This window comes from Zootermopsis nevadensis, unplaced genomic scaffold (genome assembly GCF_977971745.1).
Source record: "Zootermopsis nevadensis isolate Lab colony 2312 unplaced genomic scaffold, Znev_1.0 Znev_ptg000016l, whole genome shotgun sequence".
Taxonomy (NCBI): Eukaryota; Metazoa; Arthropoda; class Insecta; order Blattodea; family Termopsidae; genus Zootermopsis; species Zootermopsis nevadensis.
Window position 1 is genome coordinate 3,951,244 of NW_028259148.1, and position 18,318 is coordinate 3,969,561.

Below are 18,318 nucleotides of genomic sequence, written 5' to 3' on the forward strand. Positions count from 1 at the left end.
CTGGCTTGATAGTTTTTGTTGTGAATCATTATTTGTTTACTCGGCATTGTTGTGTTCCATAACAATGCCGAGTATAAACAAATATAAGTTGACATTGTTGATGACGTAATTTATTGACGACAACGAGGAATCACAAATTTTTATAATAGATAGATAATAGAAAGGAGATATGATGCTGTAATGACACCATTACTCATGATTCTCTGTGCATGTGCTTCAAGTATCTGATGACATACATGACACATGTATATTCAAATGTTTTACGTTGAATAACTTTAATGTAATAAAATATATAACTACGTATATAAGGTAAATTACAATATTATTTTCTTATTGTGCCAAATAAATGTTTGTTTGTATTTATTATTGAATTCTGTACTCTATCACGCCTTACATACTCAGTTTTCTAGGCCATTGCAGAGCCCTGCACATTTTAACTGCACTTTCTCTCAAGAAAGTCTCTGCTCCAACAGTTGGTACATTTCTTTGACGGGGAAAGATCGAGGTTATATCTGTAATTGGCTACATGGAAGAAACTGATGGCGTATCACCAGAAAATTAATAAATAAACATCCGTAAACTTTATGGAGAAATTATCAGTAATTCTCATAGTAGACTGAGTATTGTCATTAATTGATTATCCGCAGAAATAATTCGTAGTTATATGGTTGTGTATCGTAGCATAATTCATATTCTAATTTTCAGACTATGTTTTGATAGCTTCCTGTCAGTTGGTTGCGATCATCATGGCTGCTGAGCACCAGTACTTTTATGAAGATGAAGTGTATAGAATTAATAAGAAGGGTAATATTGAATTTGGAATGGTATTGGAAAATTCCGAGCTTGTTAGTAGCGACGAGAATTCAGATGTTGAAGAAGGGGGCAGGATGATGAAGGGACATATTCGTGTGGCATGGCATCCTACAGGAGTGGAAGAAGTCATTCCAGAACGAAGGGTACTGATTTAATACAGAATAAGAAATTTGTTTACCCATATGCCTTTGGAATAAATATACAAGTCAAAATATATTTGTTAAATAGGTATATGATTTAAAAGTTTAAAGCACTAGTCGTGATTAATGGTTTTCAAATGTGAGAATGTGTACTCTTTTTCAAATATTATGGTGATAAAATCAAGGAGGATGAAATGACCGATGCTGTTGTTGGTGGGAGTGGGTATCATGATGATGATACCAATATGTTTTAGTTGACTGACTTATTTTTCTGTCCTTTTAGGTATATCTAGCAGACAGGTCATTGATGCCAGGAGATGTTGTTAGGCGCATGATAAAAGGGAAAGATACACAGCGTGGTTATTGCAGAGACATAAAAGTGACAGCCAGTGTCCAAGTTGTTGGGACAAAACAAGTAATTCCCAACGTAAAAAGTGAAAACCTTATCCCTTTAGAGGTAAGTGGGCATGAAGAAGACATTGAGATGTTTAATGTGCTGTAACTATCCTTCTCAGTCCTGTAAATAAAATTATTCCTTGATACTGGAGATCAACGGTAAAAAAGGAAAACATAATCCAGACAATATTACCTTATTACAGGAATTTGCAACGGATATAGCAGCATGTCTGGATTCATGGGTTGGTGGAGTTAAGACAATTCATTCCAAGCTACTAATCCAGTGCTCTGATGGATCGCGATGCATTATTAATGATATTGAAGCAAGCGGCTTGGAAGACTTTAATGAAAAGAGGGACTGTGTAAGTAAAGAAGTTGTATATCATTTTCATATACATTTTGTAACTAATGGGTACCAAGGGCTCTTTTCCTGGTTGTAAAGTGGTCAGTGCATCAAGCCAGCTACTCACCTCCATCTGATGCCAAGGTTTAAGAAAGAGTGGAGCTATACCTCCATTACCATATCCATTTTCATTATGTGGTAGTTAATAAATATTAGGGACAACTTTGCATCTTTTACTTTAACTTTTCTTGTGTGTGTGTGAAGGAAGGATGTTTGATTTTATGTTTTAGGATTGTGAGTTTCCAGGCCACCGGGATGATTTCTACCCTGGTCAGACACTGTGGGGCCCATTACATTGTTTGGAAGATGCCGAGTGGATTCACTGTACAAAGGAACTCAAAGCCCAGCGAACCAAAGCCAACAAAATCATCAAAGTGGTAGTTGAAGAAGTGCAGACCCACTCAGTTGGAGTACATTGGCAGTGTCGAGCCTACTCCAAAGATGGTGCTGGTCTTGAGAAAGAGCAACCAAAATTTCTTGTGCAGGGAGATGACCTGAAAAGGTTTGTTAAAAATGTAATTTTTATTTTTGAGCCTGTGGTATACTTGTCTTAATGATTTAAATGCAGTATGTGCTTTGTTTCCTTGTCGGTATAATTTGTAATACTGATGTTTGCAAAAAAATGTGACATGCACTATATAATGATTTTTGGTAACACAATCTACAAGGTTATTTACAAATGAAAAAAACTTGATTTTTTCCAGCTCACTTACTTTTATGTGATTGTATTTTTAATTTTTTTCTGGGTGGGCATACTACGTTATAGCCTTTTATATATTTAATGAGGTTTACTGATGTTAAATATGGGTGTCCAAATAACTGAGGCCATGTACTTCTAAAATGCTATTAAGTTACTGGAATAAAGAATACAGTACATTACATACAGTTACAAACGGAGGAAATGATTAAAGGTTTTAGTGAGTGAATATAGTAGAATCTTACCACCTCGTTGTCTTTCACCTTTTCGCTCTGAAAACAGTTATGATTTGTACTGCAGGCTTCGTTTACTGAACGTGTTTGAACCATGCACTTTGCAAGTTGGTGATCGTAATTTCTACACTTTTCGAGAGGATGACACTGTGATCATGAAAGAACAGTGGCGACGTTTGCAACGTGATTGCATATTGGCTGTTACAAATGGACCTGCTTCCACCCTGCAACAAAGCAAGACAGTCAGCCCAAAGAGGAATAAGAGCAAAGGTAATTCAGTATGAATTATTGTTTTTATACAAAGTAAAGAATGTACATGTTAAAGTGACATATTTAAGTATGTATAGGTTCCAATGCATGAAGTATATATGAAGCCACCCCCATGTTTTTTTGGGAGAAAATTTCTCTGACCCTGGTGATGGAAATTGCATCAGGTTGACAGGGGCCCAGTGAATTACAAAAGAAAGAATTAGGTGGATGTTACACATTAACTGACTCGATGAAATTTTCCATGCCAGTCTATTCTACCCAGCTGGGCAGTTCCATAGACTTACATTTTCTTGTCTAAAAGGAATTTCATCAATTTTACCGAACTGAACACGTTAGCAAAATATATATGATGGTATCTCTCATGTTTGTCCCTTTGTCATTTGGATAGTGCTTGTTCCGTAGAGACAGATCTTGACCCTGTAGCAGATAATTATTGGAGCTCTCTGTAAGACTCCAGCCCTTCATGACCTACTTTGTTAGTATTCCAGACACATGCTATTTCCTTCCTATGAAAACATATTCTGATGATCCTGTTTTCTTTTTTGTGTATGCTTTTTGCCATATTCATTAGGAATCTGAAAGATTTGATATTTATTAGAATCAAAGAATGTCCCGCGCCGTAGCCGCGTGGTCTGAGGCATCATGCTTCCGACCGGCGATACAAAATGCGCGCTGGTTCGAGTCTCGGGGGAGAAGAAATTTTCTCATGAGCTTTCGACCGGTGTATGGGACCAGTGCCAACCCAGCATCGTGAGGAAATTGGGGAGCTACAATGGGTAGCGTAATCCGGTCAGGAAAGCTAGCAATGGCTGGGGGTTCGTCATGCTGACTACACGTTACCCTATATCTGGTTGGATGATCGTTCACCTCTGCTTAGGCATGTGAATGTGAGGCCAGCAGTCAAGATAGTCAGCTTTGGCTCTCTGGAGCTGTTACACCATGGATTTAATTTTTTAATTTTAGAATCACAGAACAGGCCATCAGTAAACAAAGCCTAGATATAAATTCCACATGGCTCCCTATACTGTGGAATAGAAAAACTTTATGTGTAACATAAGCAGAGCAATAACTACAACCATTTCTGGGCTACCCCAGTGGTATAGTGGTTAGCATACTAGCCTGGTATTTAAAATGATCAGTGTTTAATCCCAGCTGTTGTCTCTAATATCATATAAAGACAACCAATCACTTGTAGACAAGGGTAGGACCTATGCCCAAAACAAATATGCATCAAACAGTGTACTATACCCAACACAGTGTTTCTTTAATGAATCGGTCATTGGTACAAACTTACAGAGAATCAAGAGAAAGATTGTATTGAGAATATGTTATTTTTTGTATGTGCAGACAGTTTAGTGGATCCATCAGAACCCACCAACCAAAACTGTCCATCACATACTGATGTTCAGAGGACAGTTCATAATACCCATTCTGCAACAAGTGTGCAGCCGCTGATTCCAACAGTGGAAGTGACTAGCGCCAGTCTGGCACCAGGTTGTGATGCAGATACAGCTGTCGAGCAGTTTGATGACTGGGACACTGAGGACACTGCAAGCATGTCAGACACAGCCTCCATCAGCAGTGGCTGCAGTAGTGTTGGCTCGCAAGGTGAGACAGTTCTTCGCTGGACTGATCATGTCTGCCTATGTACATTTAACCCTTTACCATATACAGACAAACATTACAGTAGCAAAACCTAGAGGTTCAACATTGCTGATATCAAATTGTGCCATTGGACATGAACCTGAACTATTCCCCACCAGAATTCTGAATATGCCCGCCTTATTTGTCCAGTCATAACTGCATGCCTCCAAATATGAAGTATAACTTCATTCATGTTAAATACTGAGTTGTAGGTATCTGACAGTGTGTTCAGACTTAAAAAGAACAACATGAAAAGGGTTGTTAACATAAGAAAATTAATGTGAAATAAATGTTAGTGTCTAGACCATCTTTCAGACACGTTTGTACATCAAGTAATGCACAGAAATGATGCTGGATGTCATGGAAAGTACGTCTTCACAAAACATGAGAATTCTCATAACCAGTTCATAATAAATGGTTTATGAATGATGAGCATTCATGTCACCAGTATCCAACATGTAAAGTTCTTCCCAGAACTTCTTGTTCTGTTGTGTGGTCTTCAGGAAAGAAGAAACGTGGGCCAGCTCTCATGACCAAAGTCCTGAAAAAGAAGAAGCTACGAAGAACCAGGAGACGAGCTCCTCTCATCACGTTACAGCCAGGACAAAGAGTTGTGGTCGAGACACTTTCCACTTCCTCCACTGCTGACGTTGTCTGGCAGGTGAGGGAGTATTCTGGGAATAGGTTTCAGAGAATTCTTCATTAGAATGTTATTGCAATAAAATTTAATGCACATCTCATCAATATGTCTTTTTTTATGCGTGTTAAGTAAAAGATTTAGGAACACATTAGTTTAGTGTTGCTTGCCTGTCTGCATATAACTGGACCTAAACTACTGACTGATTTTGATGAAACTTGGTATGATGGATGTACCTTGAAGTTTGTCAAACTAGTTTTTATTTTTCAACACTTATTTTATGAAGGCAATTCTTTTTATTTCAATGCAGGATGGTTCAGTTGAATATGGAATTCCATCAACTCAGCTTTATCCTATCCACCATCTTGATGATCAAGAATTCTTCCCTGGTGACTTTGTGATTGAGAACAAGGAAGAAAGTTGTATGAGAGTGTATGGAGTTGTTCAAAGTGTAGACCATGCTGGAAGGACAGCGACAGTCAAATGGTTTAAAACCTACACCTCTCAGGAGGAACCTTGGTAAGTCTTATTTTATCTTGTTACAAAAGTACTATTATTATCAATAGAGTTTTTGTTGTAGTATATTTTGCTTGTATCTGGTAATTAATCTGAAGGAAAAAGTACGGAAAGTGAGAATTTAGTTAAATTTACTAAGGGAAAGAAAAAAATTAACATAGATTGTTACTGTTGACATGTAAACAGGATTTTATGCAGTTTATAGGCATGTTAGTGATCCACACAAATGTTTTTGCATGATTCCTGGAAATTTAGGAAGGAATAAGATATTTTATGACTCTGTCTCCCATTTTAGCAACCAGAACTGTAAGTAGTTTTGGCAGGAACGTACTTTACATTGGTAAAAGGGCTCCCTGACACTCTCTTCAAAAAATATGTTTGGATGGTTTTAAATTAGTCTGAGCGTTCTGAAAATGATTAAGCGCTGTTAATTTGCAGCCCTGCTATGTTAGAAGAAAATGAAGTAAGCGTATATGACTTGAAGGATCACCCAGACTTTCAATATCGCCCTGGCACTGTTGTGATCAGGGTGGCCAACTTTGAGGGTGAAGATGCAAACTGTACAGCTGGTCAAGTTTTGGACAATTATCCAGAAGGAATGGTGAGAATTGCAGTTAGTGTTGTTAATGAAACTCTTTGAAACTCCAGAAATTTATGTTTTCACCATTGCTCATGAAGAAACTTATGAGAATGATTTGTTTGGCGATCATTATTTCTGTGTTGTCACGGTTTCTTTTCTTTATTTTGTTTTAAATATTTACGTTTATTATTTTACATATGCATGCCAATTCTCAGTTAATTTTTACTGATTTAGTACCTGTTAAAGTTTCAATGTAGAGTTTTTCTAGAGAAAAAGTCAAAGTGAAATTAAGTATCTTACTTAATTCAGTAACAGATCAAGACCTGTGCAAAGTCACTAGCGTTGATATTAGTGTAAAAGAGAAGGAGCATGGAAATTACTAAGAAGTGATCTATTTTTGCTGTGGTGTTCATGGCATCTGATTTCTGCTATTCAGATTTCTTTGTCTGTGACGACATCATATTCCATGTTGACAGGTGCGTGTTTGGTGGGTGGATGGACATGTTTCCATGTCATGGCCTCAGGATTTGTACAAGGTTGGTGAATATGACAGCGATGAGGGAGAACTGTGGGATGATGGTAGCAGTGATGCCTCTTGGGAAACAGAATCAGAAGATTGTTTTATTGCTGATGATGTGTAAGTGTTTTTACACATTTCCTTGTATAATTAATGCACCAGATAGTTTACATGTTGAAGTATGTTGAAATTATAAACCATTAACAAAGAAATTAAACTTCTAGAAAAGATTTGTATTTATGAACAAGGTTCATGATGAAGTTAGGGGAACAACAAATTCTGGACGTGGTTATTACGGAGTTCTGAAACTGTTGCCTTCAAAACACCAAAGGTTACAGTATAAAAAACAAAAGTTTTGCCATGGGAGATTTTATAGTGGAGATGAAGTTGGTCTTCTGGATCATAATGCCATGCAGACTTGTAAATAGATACTATCATTTTGGAGGAACATACTCTTAGTATCTGCTGCTTACAAATTTACACAGCATTGCAATGCAGAAGACCAATATCTACAATAATTCTGGCAGTTTGTTACAGGGGTGTTTTAAGGGGAAAATAAGTAACATCGTATGTCCAGCTCATCATCTTCTTCTTCTTCTTTCACACTACGGCCCTTTCAGTATAGCCTTGGCTTCTCTTGCGATCGATGCCCAGTCTTCCCTATTCTGTGTTTTTCTTCTCCAGCCTCTTACGCCCATCTGTTTAAGATCAGACTCCACGTCTTCGATCCACCAGAGTTTTTCTTTTCTTTAATTTGCCAGGAGGTTTACTATTGATGATCATCTTACATCCTCTATCATCACTCATTCGGAGGATATATCCAAGCCATTCTATCCTTCTTGCCTTTATTACAGCTACAATATCTGAGCTTTTGAACAGCTCAGCTCATCATACCCATCTGAAACAATTAGTAAAGTGATAATTTTATATTCTTTAACGTTTAGTGGAAATTAGATTGGACAATGAAAATGGTTTAATGAATAATAATAAGTGTTCTCTGATTTTATGCTCTTAATTCTGTCCTGAAAGTCATTTTTGTTTCAGTCTCTGGTTTTAAGTTGAAATTTATGCATTGCGGTAGGAATGTATTTCAGCAATACTTTAATGTATTATATTTCTGATAGAGGAATTGATTTTCACTTTAGATATTTTAAATTTTGTGTTAGGCCATGAGTGTAACCAGTACTAGAGTGCAAGGTGTCATTCATATGTTATTTTTTATTTTACAGATGTCCTGAGGAAGATTTAGAAGAAATGTTAAAGCCAAAGTTAGCTGCAAATATAGAAAGAGCTCGAATTGCCATGTCTCGGCTAGAAGAGATCTTTACACAGAATCCATCACTCCAGACAACGAGTGTCATGCGACAGTTGCTTGATGTTTATAAAGACTGCAGGTTAGAATTATGTTTTAGTTGCTTTCAAACAAAATATTATAAAATAAATGGTAAGGCTATGTAAAAATAGGATAGAATGAGTATTATATTGTAGTTAAGGATTTTGTGTGTATTTAAAACTTAAAAATTGTGTCCGGGGGTCCGCAGTGGCCTTGCGGTCTGAGGCGTGGGCCTTGTGCCGCTTGGTCGCAGGGATTGTGGGTTCGAATCCTATTCAAGCCATGGATGTTTTTCTGTGTTGTGTTGTCCTGCGTACAGGTAGAGGCCTTGCGATGGGCCGATCCCTCATCCAAGGAGCCCTACCGAATATCCATAGATCAAGCCAACTGAAAAGTTGGGGACCTGTAAAGGGTACCGGAAAATGTACAAACATTGTTAAACCGGAAAAAGAAGAAGAAAATTGCGTCCTACTCCATGGATATAATTGGATAATTTGTCTCACTGAGGAGCTTTATCAGTATATTGTCTTTCATTTTTATGTTTTGATTCTGGCCATGATGATAACCCCTCCTCGTCTCACATCCAGTTTGCATAAAACCAGTGTTTGGACTACGCTATAAGAGCTGGAGAGAGCTTAATAAGAATGGAGTATTTAACCTTTGTAGTTAAGATATCAGAATGAGAATAGTGCTTTCAATAAGGAAGACTCGGTGGCAGTTGTATTACAACAGGAGTCATTAAAATGGTTTGCAAAATCATAATTTATTCCGTTGCTTTAGAAATCATGTCTGCATCCTTGTAGGATGGAATTTTTTCCTCTTAAATTTGTACCAGGTGGTGAAGAGATAAATAAGATGCTGGTCTCTTATTCAGAATGTTTTAGGTTTGATCACCTGTCAGATCTCTGTGAGGACTTTTTTGCTCGTATGAAGCCGTCACCTTAGCAAAAGTTAAAATTTTGGAAAAGTGAAGTATACAAGGCTGCCACTGTTTCGAGCTCACATTAAATAAGATGGTGACTCATCTTTTAAATTAGCTGTCTCATTGGAGGGGGTAACAGAATTCTCCTCTGTGTTTGTCCGCACCTCAGAAATAGATTCTAGACTTGTCTAGTGTTGGCAAAGGCCAGAAATAGTCATCATAGTTCATCCGTGGGGTGTTATAGAAACCCATCCAACCAGTATATGTGGTGAACATTTTTATTAAACATTTGTACATTTTGCCACAGTTCTGAATTCAGTAGTTCTTGTTTTTGGTTTGAAGACAACAAATCTGTTGATATCCTGCTCATCTATTATTAGGTACTTGGACAAGCTAATGGGAACGTCATTTTTTCATGAGAGCCACTTTCAAGGTCTGCTAGAGCGCGTGAGGGAGCGTGGACGAGCCAATGTGGCCCAGAGAGTTGCTGATCAAGTCAGTAGGTTGTTCCATCAGTCAGATATCAGTGATCCCCTTCATAGTCAATTGATATGTAACAATTCCCATGAAGATAACAAATTTGGCAATAGTGTCTCTGATTCGGTTGCAAGTACTATCATTAGTAGTGGTAAATATTCTGAAGTGGGTGTGGCCAAGAAGCAGGAAGGTGTGATACAGAACGTGTCAGAACTGAATGCATGGGAAGGGAGGGGTAGACAAAGTACAGCCAAAGAAGTGAACAGTATTTCTGTATTGGAGCGCAGTGTTGATAGGAACAGTGGAAGTTCAAGCAACCCTATGGTGTTTGTTGATGACTGTAAGTTCATATCTGTATCTTCTGTAAATAAGGACAGTGGTAGTGGCAGTAGTGCCAACAAAGACTTGTTTCCTTCAAGAGGATTTCTTCTAAGTGAAAACTTGGTAAATCTGGAACGACGTGTGGTCACTGCTGTAAATAATCATAATCTGAGCAGTCTCCATGAGCCTGATGATGGTTTGAGGGAGATTGTGATGGAACAGCACAGTATAGCTACTACCAAATCAAGTGGAGGCAGTGGACAGAGGAACAGTGGGAACTACAACAATAAGTTACATTCACAGACTGATGAGAAGGGCGGAGGAGTTGGAAGTAACACTACCAAACATAATGGGTGTTATGGGTCTCCGGTCACTGCAACCGCGACATCCGTGAAAAGCAGACATGCCGTGTTTGCGAATTCGCCTGTCCCTGTAGCGACATCTTCTGAGCCCCGCAATTCTAGGCAGTTGTCAGATGTTGCAGGAACAACAATGGGAACTCTAAGTGGTTCTCCATTGTCTCTCTCATTGGTGTCCAATTCTCATGTGTGTGTGAAACTTTGTTCTCTGATCAAGGCTCAGCTTGTTAAAGCTCATGGAGAAGTTACGCGTCGGTTTGGTGGTAATCAAGGTCTTATGACTCTGAGTGATGCTTTTAATACTCGATCTCCGATCGATAATGGTAGTCATAAAGATGAAAATGAAGTTGAGGATGAAGAATGCAAAGAAGATGTACCTGTAGGCAGGAAGAGGGGCAAAGAGACTCTTGTTCCAGCAGAGACCAGCAAACCAGAGCGGGCTTGGGATTCGCCTGAAATGCATAATTCAGAAACCGAACAAATTAAACCGCAGTCAAGTTCAGTTGCGGCATCAACAACTACAGAACTGCCTCTGCTGTCAGAGAAGGTAAAGGATGGGCTAATGGACATGCTACATGCAATATCCAGGTTAGGAGGTGGACAAGTTCTGCCATCTCAGAATCAGCCTGCTCGTGTCAAGAGTTCCGATGCTGTAGAGAAAGAAGAAGTTGTGGCAGTGAGCACAACTGTTCCCATTCCTGTTCCTGTGGATGATAAGGGGGACCATGCATGTGACACTGGAGAAGCAGTCAGTGGTGAATCTTGTGGTGAAGGTAAGATTTAGCATCTGTATGGTGAGTCCTAAACAGCAAGTTACTTTTCTTATTACATTATTAACACAGGACTGTGATCTATTATTCAGTCTCTAGTTTTCCTTGTTATTTGTTTATTATATTAGTTCTTTATTTTATTAAATGTTTTTGTACTTGAAGATTTCTGTCTTCTGGGTTGTTGCGCTGTGTAGTCTGGTCGATGTTTACCAACGTTTCAGAGGTCATACTGCCTCCATCATCAGGGCGATGAATATTTTTTGCCCTGATGACGGAGGCAGTATGACCTCTGAAACGTTGCTAAACATCGACCAGACTACACAGCGCAACAACCCAGAAGACAGAAATCTTCATACTCACCGCTGTGAGAACCTCAAATCTTACACATTTTTTCACTTGTTTTGTACGGTTGTGAAAAGACAGTTTTAAGAGAAAGGAAGTAGCAGGAGAATGGAGAAATTTGCATGATAAGAATCTTCATAATTTGTTCTCTTCACTAAATGTCACTAAAATGATCGAATCAAGGAGGGTGAGCAGGGCAGGACATGTAGAATGCACAGTTTTAGTCAGAAAGGCTAAAAAAGGAGACCTTTTAGGACACTATCTTAGACAGGATATCAAAATGTGTTTGGATTGGATTGATCTGGCTCAGGGTAGGGTCCACTGATGGCTCTTCTGAATACAATAATGAACCTTTGGGTTCTGTAAAAGGTGTGGAATTTCTTTACCAACTGATGTATAATCAGCATACAAAGAAGGACTCTTCTGTATATAGTTATCTTCCACTTACAAAGCATTTACTTCCAAAACTTATATTGGCAGTTTTACGTTATTGTGGGAGATATTTAGTATAGTTTTTGCTGCATTGTATTTATTTTCAGGATTCTCAATTATGGATTCTGCCCCAAACAGCCATAAGTTCAAGCTAACCATGTTCCAGCCAACTGATCCGCAGAACTTTTTTCGGACTGTTAGGAAGGAAATCAAACTTCTTCGATCATCATTACCACCAGGTATATGGGTGAAAGGATTTGAGGATCGAATGGTGAGTTTTTTTATTTTTATTTCTATTTGATTCTTGATTTGTTGGCGCATGTTGGTGAAGTGCGCTATATAAGAATAGGAATGTCGTTTTGCAGCTCTGTAGCCGATTCCTTTTCTTGTCAAGCTTGGGTGAAAACCAGTCAAAAGAATGTTGTGCATCAGGGTGGGGAGTAAGGCCGACAGCATTCATATTCTCGACCAATTTCAAATGGGTCACAATGTACAGAACCAAACTTATAATTGTTGTCGAGTATGTCTTTAGGCAAATGAGATGGTTCAGGCCAGACTTGGATGAATGGTGAAATGTGACAACATTGAACTCCTGATGATACATATGTCTCATACTACAGCTGAAGATTTCAACTGAAGCATGTCCTCAACTTGCTATTGTGATTTTGAGGCTTTGATTGAGGTTTTGAAACATCTTCCTTTTTACGGTGCAAGGTTGTTAGCCTTTAGACCAACCCCCAACCTGGAGGACCAGGGTACCTGTCTTAGTCTGACCTCTCCCCCTCGACCAGTCTTGCTAGGGAGGTACAGTAAAAAATTCCTGGACTGAAATAGTGAACGTAGCATCTTTAGTTGCAGCTGCATCTTATTTACTGTACAGTCAGTTCAAGAACTCTTTCACTGTATTATATCATCACAAAAATAATAATAATAATAACTACAAACTATTTTCAGTTTTTATTCTGTTCATCTACTTGTAAAATTTACATTTTAATCTGAAGGGAGCTTGTTATTCTGACAGCTTCCACCATTTTTCCTACATGCAAATATTTGCATCTTTTCTCAGTTATCCAGTTTTAAAATATTAGTTTTTCTGTTCGAGTAAACTGTATTTATACAGGAATTTAGCTACTTTATTCATGTTCATTTTTACCAGGATTTGTATTCGGTAATGATTCGGGGACCAGAGAAGACTCCATATGAAGATGGGCTGTTTTTCTTTGATTTCCAACTGTCGGCTGAGTATCCTAAGGCTCCGCCATTGTGCCACTATATTAGTTACTGCAGTGATCGCCTCAACCCAAATTTGTACGAAGATGGGAAGGTCTGTGTGAGCCTTCTTGGTACATGGAGTGGGAAGGGCACTGAAATTTGGACCCTCCACTCCAACTTACTCCAGGTCATTGTGTCAATCCAAGGTGAGTTTATAAGTTCTCTTTCTTGCCATAGCAATGTTTGGAAGTGCTTGAAAAACTGTATTGTATTTTCATGTATATTGATCAATTACAATTAATGTTGGCAGGCCTGATCTTGGTGAGCGAACCGTATTTCAATGAGGCAGGTTATGAAAAGCAGAAAGGATCCCAGCAAGGCAAGGAAAATTCAAGAATGTATAATGAAATGGCAGTTCTGAAGCTAGTACAGTCACTCACAAAACTTATTCTGCAGCCTCCGCCGGTTTTCAAGGAGGAGATTCTGCAACATTTTCGGCAAAATGCGTACAAGTAAGTAGTTATGTGTTCAAGTTTTGCTTTGTGTGGGTTGTGATTTGTTGACAAAGCATTTGTGCAAATAGAGAGGAATCTTAGGGGAATTTGGCAGAAGATCTCGAGGCTACATAGTTGGAAGCTTTTAAGGTCTTTCAGGGTAATTTTATACTTCTCATTGTTTATGGATTAATTAAGGCAACAGTCGTGTAATTATTCTTTCTGTTGTTCATTATGATAATCATACATGAATTTCACCAAGAAAATACAACTCTGCTGTTGGCTTGCAAAGCTATATTAATAAAATAAAATTATGGCCTGTAGTCATTAAATAGGAATGTAGCTTACGGAGATATTCTGTAATTGCTTTACCTGACATTGGAAACAGTTCAGCGTGATGAAAAAATTGGTAAACACGTTGTTCTTTGCTTTCTTGTTGAGGCTGCTGAACCGTCTGGACACATGGTTGGACATATCTGAGCGGTACAACTCGACTCATCCCATCACCCCGACAACTCCGACTAGTTTTCGTGAAACGCATGGGCCAGGTGAGTTCCTCCCTGTCCTTGTCTTTTGTTGCATCCCTTTTACATTTACAAAGACCAAAAAATATGTTTGTAGCTTTTTTACTGAGAAATATTTTCACCAAGAATGTTTTGTAGCAGTTATTTTTGTAATTGTTGATGCCTGAAATTTCTGAGAATTATTATCATTGTTGCTGATGCTTTTGTTAGGAGGCCAGTTAATGTGTCCTGTCCTTTGTTAATGTAAATATTTAGACCTAAGAAGAGGAAATAATAAAATAACGGAGAAAAGTGCATGGTAGAAAGAATTTACTGTATTAGAAATCTGTAGGATGGGAAATGATGTGCAGAAATGGATCACAAAATTGTGTGTTTATACCTTTTGCTAATTTTATCATATTGATTGAAGTATTTCAAGGAGAGTAAGCATATTAAGTTCTTGCCAGAGCTTTTGTTAAAACTGTACAGCAGTATCAGAAGGGAAGTATTTAAAAATTGTTTGCAAATAAAATCAATATTTCTTATTGACTGTACAAAGTTCTGTTCATTCATTTTTAAAACAACTAATCCTATCTGTATGCAAATTTTCATGTGCAGCTATTTCAAACATGTTACATGCCCAGCTGCCAGAATTTCCTTTAATCCCAGCATCGAAGGGTTTCTGCTTGACTCTACGCAAGACTTTGGTTACATTTCGGGATGTCTTGTCTTCAGTGGGCATAAGAGAAGACCCCACCAGTTAGTAGTATGCTGAAACCTAGCCATGCCCAAACCCTAGACTACAAGTAGAGTCGTCTCTGCTGGAATGGGAATGATCATACAGCGTGGCATAGGATGTTGATCGAGTATGTGTGTGTGTGTGTGCTAGAACAGCAATTGTAAATTCAAATAGTTCATATTCAAGAATAAATATTGGGTCAAATGTATGATATAAAAATATACTGTTAACTTACTTGTAGGAAGCTTCGGTTATGAATGATCACTATGAAACCCGTGGTTTCCTTTTGGAAACAAGGACTGATGATAAGGAACTTCAATATTCAATAATACAAACATTTAATTTCTCACGGGTAGATTTTTATTTATTGTAATTTAGTTATGTTGTTCAGATACATACATTGAAATGAAGTTTGTGAGCAAACTTCTGTGCTCCAGTACATTGAGACGGGGTGTTTGCTAATGTTAACGACTAGAATATTTGTAGGCTAGCAAACAGTACTCGTACATGAAAGCTACTCAATGTACAGTACTATGTAGGTTCCTGATCATCATATATCATCTAGTTTCTTAGGTGACACATGAGTACTGATGGCAGTTTGTTTTGAAATTCACCGGTGTTAACGACGCCACCCACTCCCTGATGTGGCACTCGGACTGCTATTTCATATATTATTTCATAGCAGTGTAACTGAATATGTAAATTAATAACTTTGTTAATATTTTAAAAATAACTCTTATAAGTTGTATAATTCTTAGCATTATTGTAATATTGTTTGATGATTAAATGGGTTTAAGAAGTACAATGTACACAAATCAAGACCCAGCCATCGTATTGACATTTGTATGTAATATGGTTCTTGGTTTCTGTGCTGGATTAGATTAGCATGATCAGGCATAATGAAAGTCAAGGAGCATGCACTATTAGAATTTTATTGTGCCGTCTTTGGTTATTGGTCGGTGGTTATGGGTTTATGTTTTTTATACAGATTTGAAATTGGGGAAAAATCAGTAATTGCAACGAAACACTACCGGTAATATAAAATGTTGATGCACTACCTATTTTAAGTATTTAAGATTTTCAGTGAAATTGTTTTGTGATAATGAATATGTGAGTTTAATTTCTATTTATTTCTGTATCGATCATTCTGTTACTCATAGACATTTTTATTTTTGCCACACTTATATTTGGAAAATAGCATATCAGTTTTAAAGTACAGAATGTTATTTGCTCTCGTCTGGCAAGGAATTGGTCCTTCTTCATGCTTTTGCACAATAGGTCCTGCAAGATGAGCTGTAGATTTAATCTTTATGAAACAAAATATCTTTAAAAAAACATGGCATGTCCTTATACTCGTATTATAAGGAAGTTGCACACTACAGCTTTGCATATTCATTGATTCCAAAATACACATGTTTACAGACTGTTTGATTGGTATATTCAAAATTTGAGCTTTTAATAGAAAACAGGAAATGTATATTATATGACTGAAATATCATTCTTTGTTTGCAAGAAACCACTGCTGCTTATGTTTCACAGAATTTTGCACATCTTGTTACCTGCCATTTATGATCATATTTCAAGTACTGCTTGTATATTGTTGAAATGTACTTAAACAAGCACAATAAAAAAATTTTGTTCATTAACTCACTGTTTACAAGTCATGGTTTTAATGATATGTAACAACACTGTCCTTTAGATATTTCTAGATGATGTACAAAATGCTCCTGGCCCAAGATCCTGTTACATTGTGTTTAATTGAAATTTATACAACCTTTAAAACTGAAATGTATGAGTCATTTACATTATTTAGGAAAGTGAGAGATATATGATTCTGAGAAACTGTTCATGCAGGCCAATTACAGTTGGTATTAGGTGTACTTGGCTTCTGTGCAGGTCCTTTGTATAGTACAGCTTAACTATGGTAGAAAACGTATGGCCAATAATGAAAACTTTGTTATAGAGAGTGAAGTCCAGTTTCTTCATGCTGCATATATTGATAATGTGTAGAATTTTTTTTATCATAATTAAGATGTTAAGATCTTTTGCAACAACTGTATTTTTACCCCATATATTATCCATTATGTGATTTTTTCCCGCTGTAATGCAGAAACCATTTTTTGTTTTCTTCCATCCATCTTGGATAATTCTCATGTAGACAGTTGGTCATACCGCTCTTTGACATGACCCGATAAGTCAACAAACATTGTAACAGGAGCAATATTTCTGCAGCTGCTTCTGTGGTATCCACTGCAACCTGTTAACAGCAAACTGTGGCTGAAGGTAGTTTTATATTATGGTGTTGGTCATCATGAAAGGAGGAAACACAGCTCTCTTCCAATAATGTACAGTGATCAACTGAGACCAGTGGTTGAACCCAAAATAATCAATGTCTTTACAAGTGTAAACAACAGCAGTAATGGTGTCACTAGTCGACTCCCTAGAATGAGCAATTTTCCAGATTTATAAGTATCACTATATTGAGATTGCACTGTATCATTTTCAAAATTATAGATGATGGACAGAGTCCAAAAACCCAGAAATACTAATTATAACATACAAGTCCCAGTAAGAATTTTGTTGTTGCTGTTGTGTAACTCATTTGTGGTATCACATTTGAATGTGTGTTCCAATTGTTAGACAGTCATTGTCAGGTCCTAATCTGCACTCTTCAGTATAAATGAATGTATGGGAATGAAGGGGGCCCATGTCAGTATTTTTTCACAGTGGTGGAATATAATTATTTAAGTTTAAACCATGAACATCTATGAAAATGGAAAATATCCCATTCTGATCTAGCATGTTAGATTTCAGCAATGTTCTACAAATTGTATGAAAAGGATATATATGTTTTCATAACTGTATTCTGATGGTGGGATCTTGAACTGTCAATGTTAAATAGAAAGCATCTACTCATTCCTTAGCTTCAGTACATTGCAGACATGTGGCAACAAGTATCTGTATAGATTTCATGCAAAATTTAATTCTCACACACACATCAGTGCAAGATATATATTTTGTTATTTTTTGCCAATTCTGAGTTTACGTTTTCACTAAATAACCAGAAAAATAATATGATGGCTGTCCTGCCCAGAACAGAAACAATACTATTATCAGATTTCTTGCAACTCTAACTGCTGGTATGAGATTCAATACCAATTCTTCTCTGTCAGAGGACACTTTTCTGCCTTGACAGGGATTTTGGGCTTAGTGAGAAAATTTCTAAAATAATTAGGGTGTAAACACCAGAAGATTAGCAAATTAATTGATAAATCAAGCATTAAAGGAAAATTTACAGTAACCAAATGCAATGACAGCTGCAAACAGTGTATAAACTGTAGTGGCCAGAATTTTAAAAAGGCAGTACAACATGGTAAAACTTAATAGGCCCTAGAAAGTTAATTTTACCATTTATCAGTACCAATGTGTTAATACAGCTCTCAAAGACCACGACCACATGTCATGCATCATATTACATAATATGATTCGGATTTTATCAATTAGTTGTTTCATGTTCACACAGCTAAACATACATATTACCCTGTGGCTTAGTATTCACAGGTGGTTG

General features: G+C 37.3%; 1 protein-coding gene and 1 long non-coding RNA gene across 6 annotated transcripts; one reads left to right on the forward strand and one right to left on the reverse strand.

The window, feature by feature from the left end:
* The first annotated feature begins 196 nt into the window (after positions 1-196).
* Positions 197-16,396, forward strand: LOC110839013 ((E3-independent) E2 ubiquitin-conjugating enzyme UBE2O). 5 transcript variants are annotated; one of them, XM_087349819.1, is made up of 18 exons: positions 197-309; positions 706-956; positions 1,237-1,410; positions 1,553-1,711; positions 1,983-2,254; positions 2,750-2,952; positions 4,300-4,560; positions 5,100-5,257; positions 5,544-5,752; positions 6,188-6,350; positions 6,806-6,966; positions 8,076-8,240; positions 9,482-11,031; positions 11,910-12,073; positions 12,959-13,220; positions 13,325-13,526; positions 13,950-14,056; positions 14,630-16,396. In XM_087349819.1, the coding sequence occupies exons 2-18, from the start codon at positions 747-749 to the stop codon at positions 14,773-14,775; spliced, it is 4,566 nt and encodes a 1,521-aa protein (XP_087205945.1). In that variant the 5' UTR covers positions 197-309; positions 706-746; the 3' UTR covers positions 14,776-16,396. The 5 variants fall into 5 exon arrangements, with proteins under 5 accessions (XP_087205945.1, XP_087205944.1, XP_087205943.1 ...); XM_087349818.1 differs by lacking the exon at positions 197-309 and adding an exon at positions 479-620; XM_087349817.1 differs by lacking the exon at positions 197-309 and adding an exon at positions 479-599.
* Positions 15,665-18,305, reverse strand: LOC147873713 (uncharacterized). The gene is made up of 2 exons (XR_015535377.1): positions 18,159-18,305; positions 15,665-17,007 (listed from the first exon to the last, which is right to left on the reverse strand). It is a non-coding gene; the product is annotated as an uncharacterized LOC147873713 (long non-coding RNA).
* Between the last annotated feature and the right edge of the window lie 13 nt (positions 18,306-18,318).

Bases quoted from the DNA above. Each gene is read 5' to 3' on its own strand.
- LOC110839013 (XM_087349819.1), top strand. From the start codon at position 747: ATGGCTGCTGAGCACCAGTACTTTTATGAAGATGAAGTGTATAGAATT. The intron at 957-1,236 runs GTACTGATTTAA...CTGTCCTTTTAG, and splicing joins AAGTCATTCCAGAACGAAGG to GTATATCTAGCAGACAGGTC. The intron at 2,255-2,749 runs GTTTGTTAAAAA...TTTGTACTGCAG, and splicing joins CAGGGAGATGACCTGAAAAG to GCTTCGTTTACTGAACGTGT.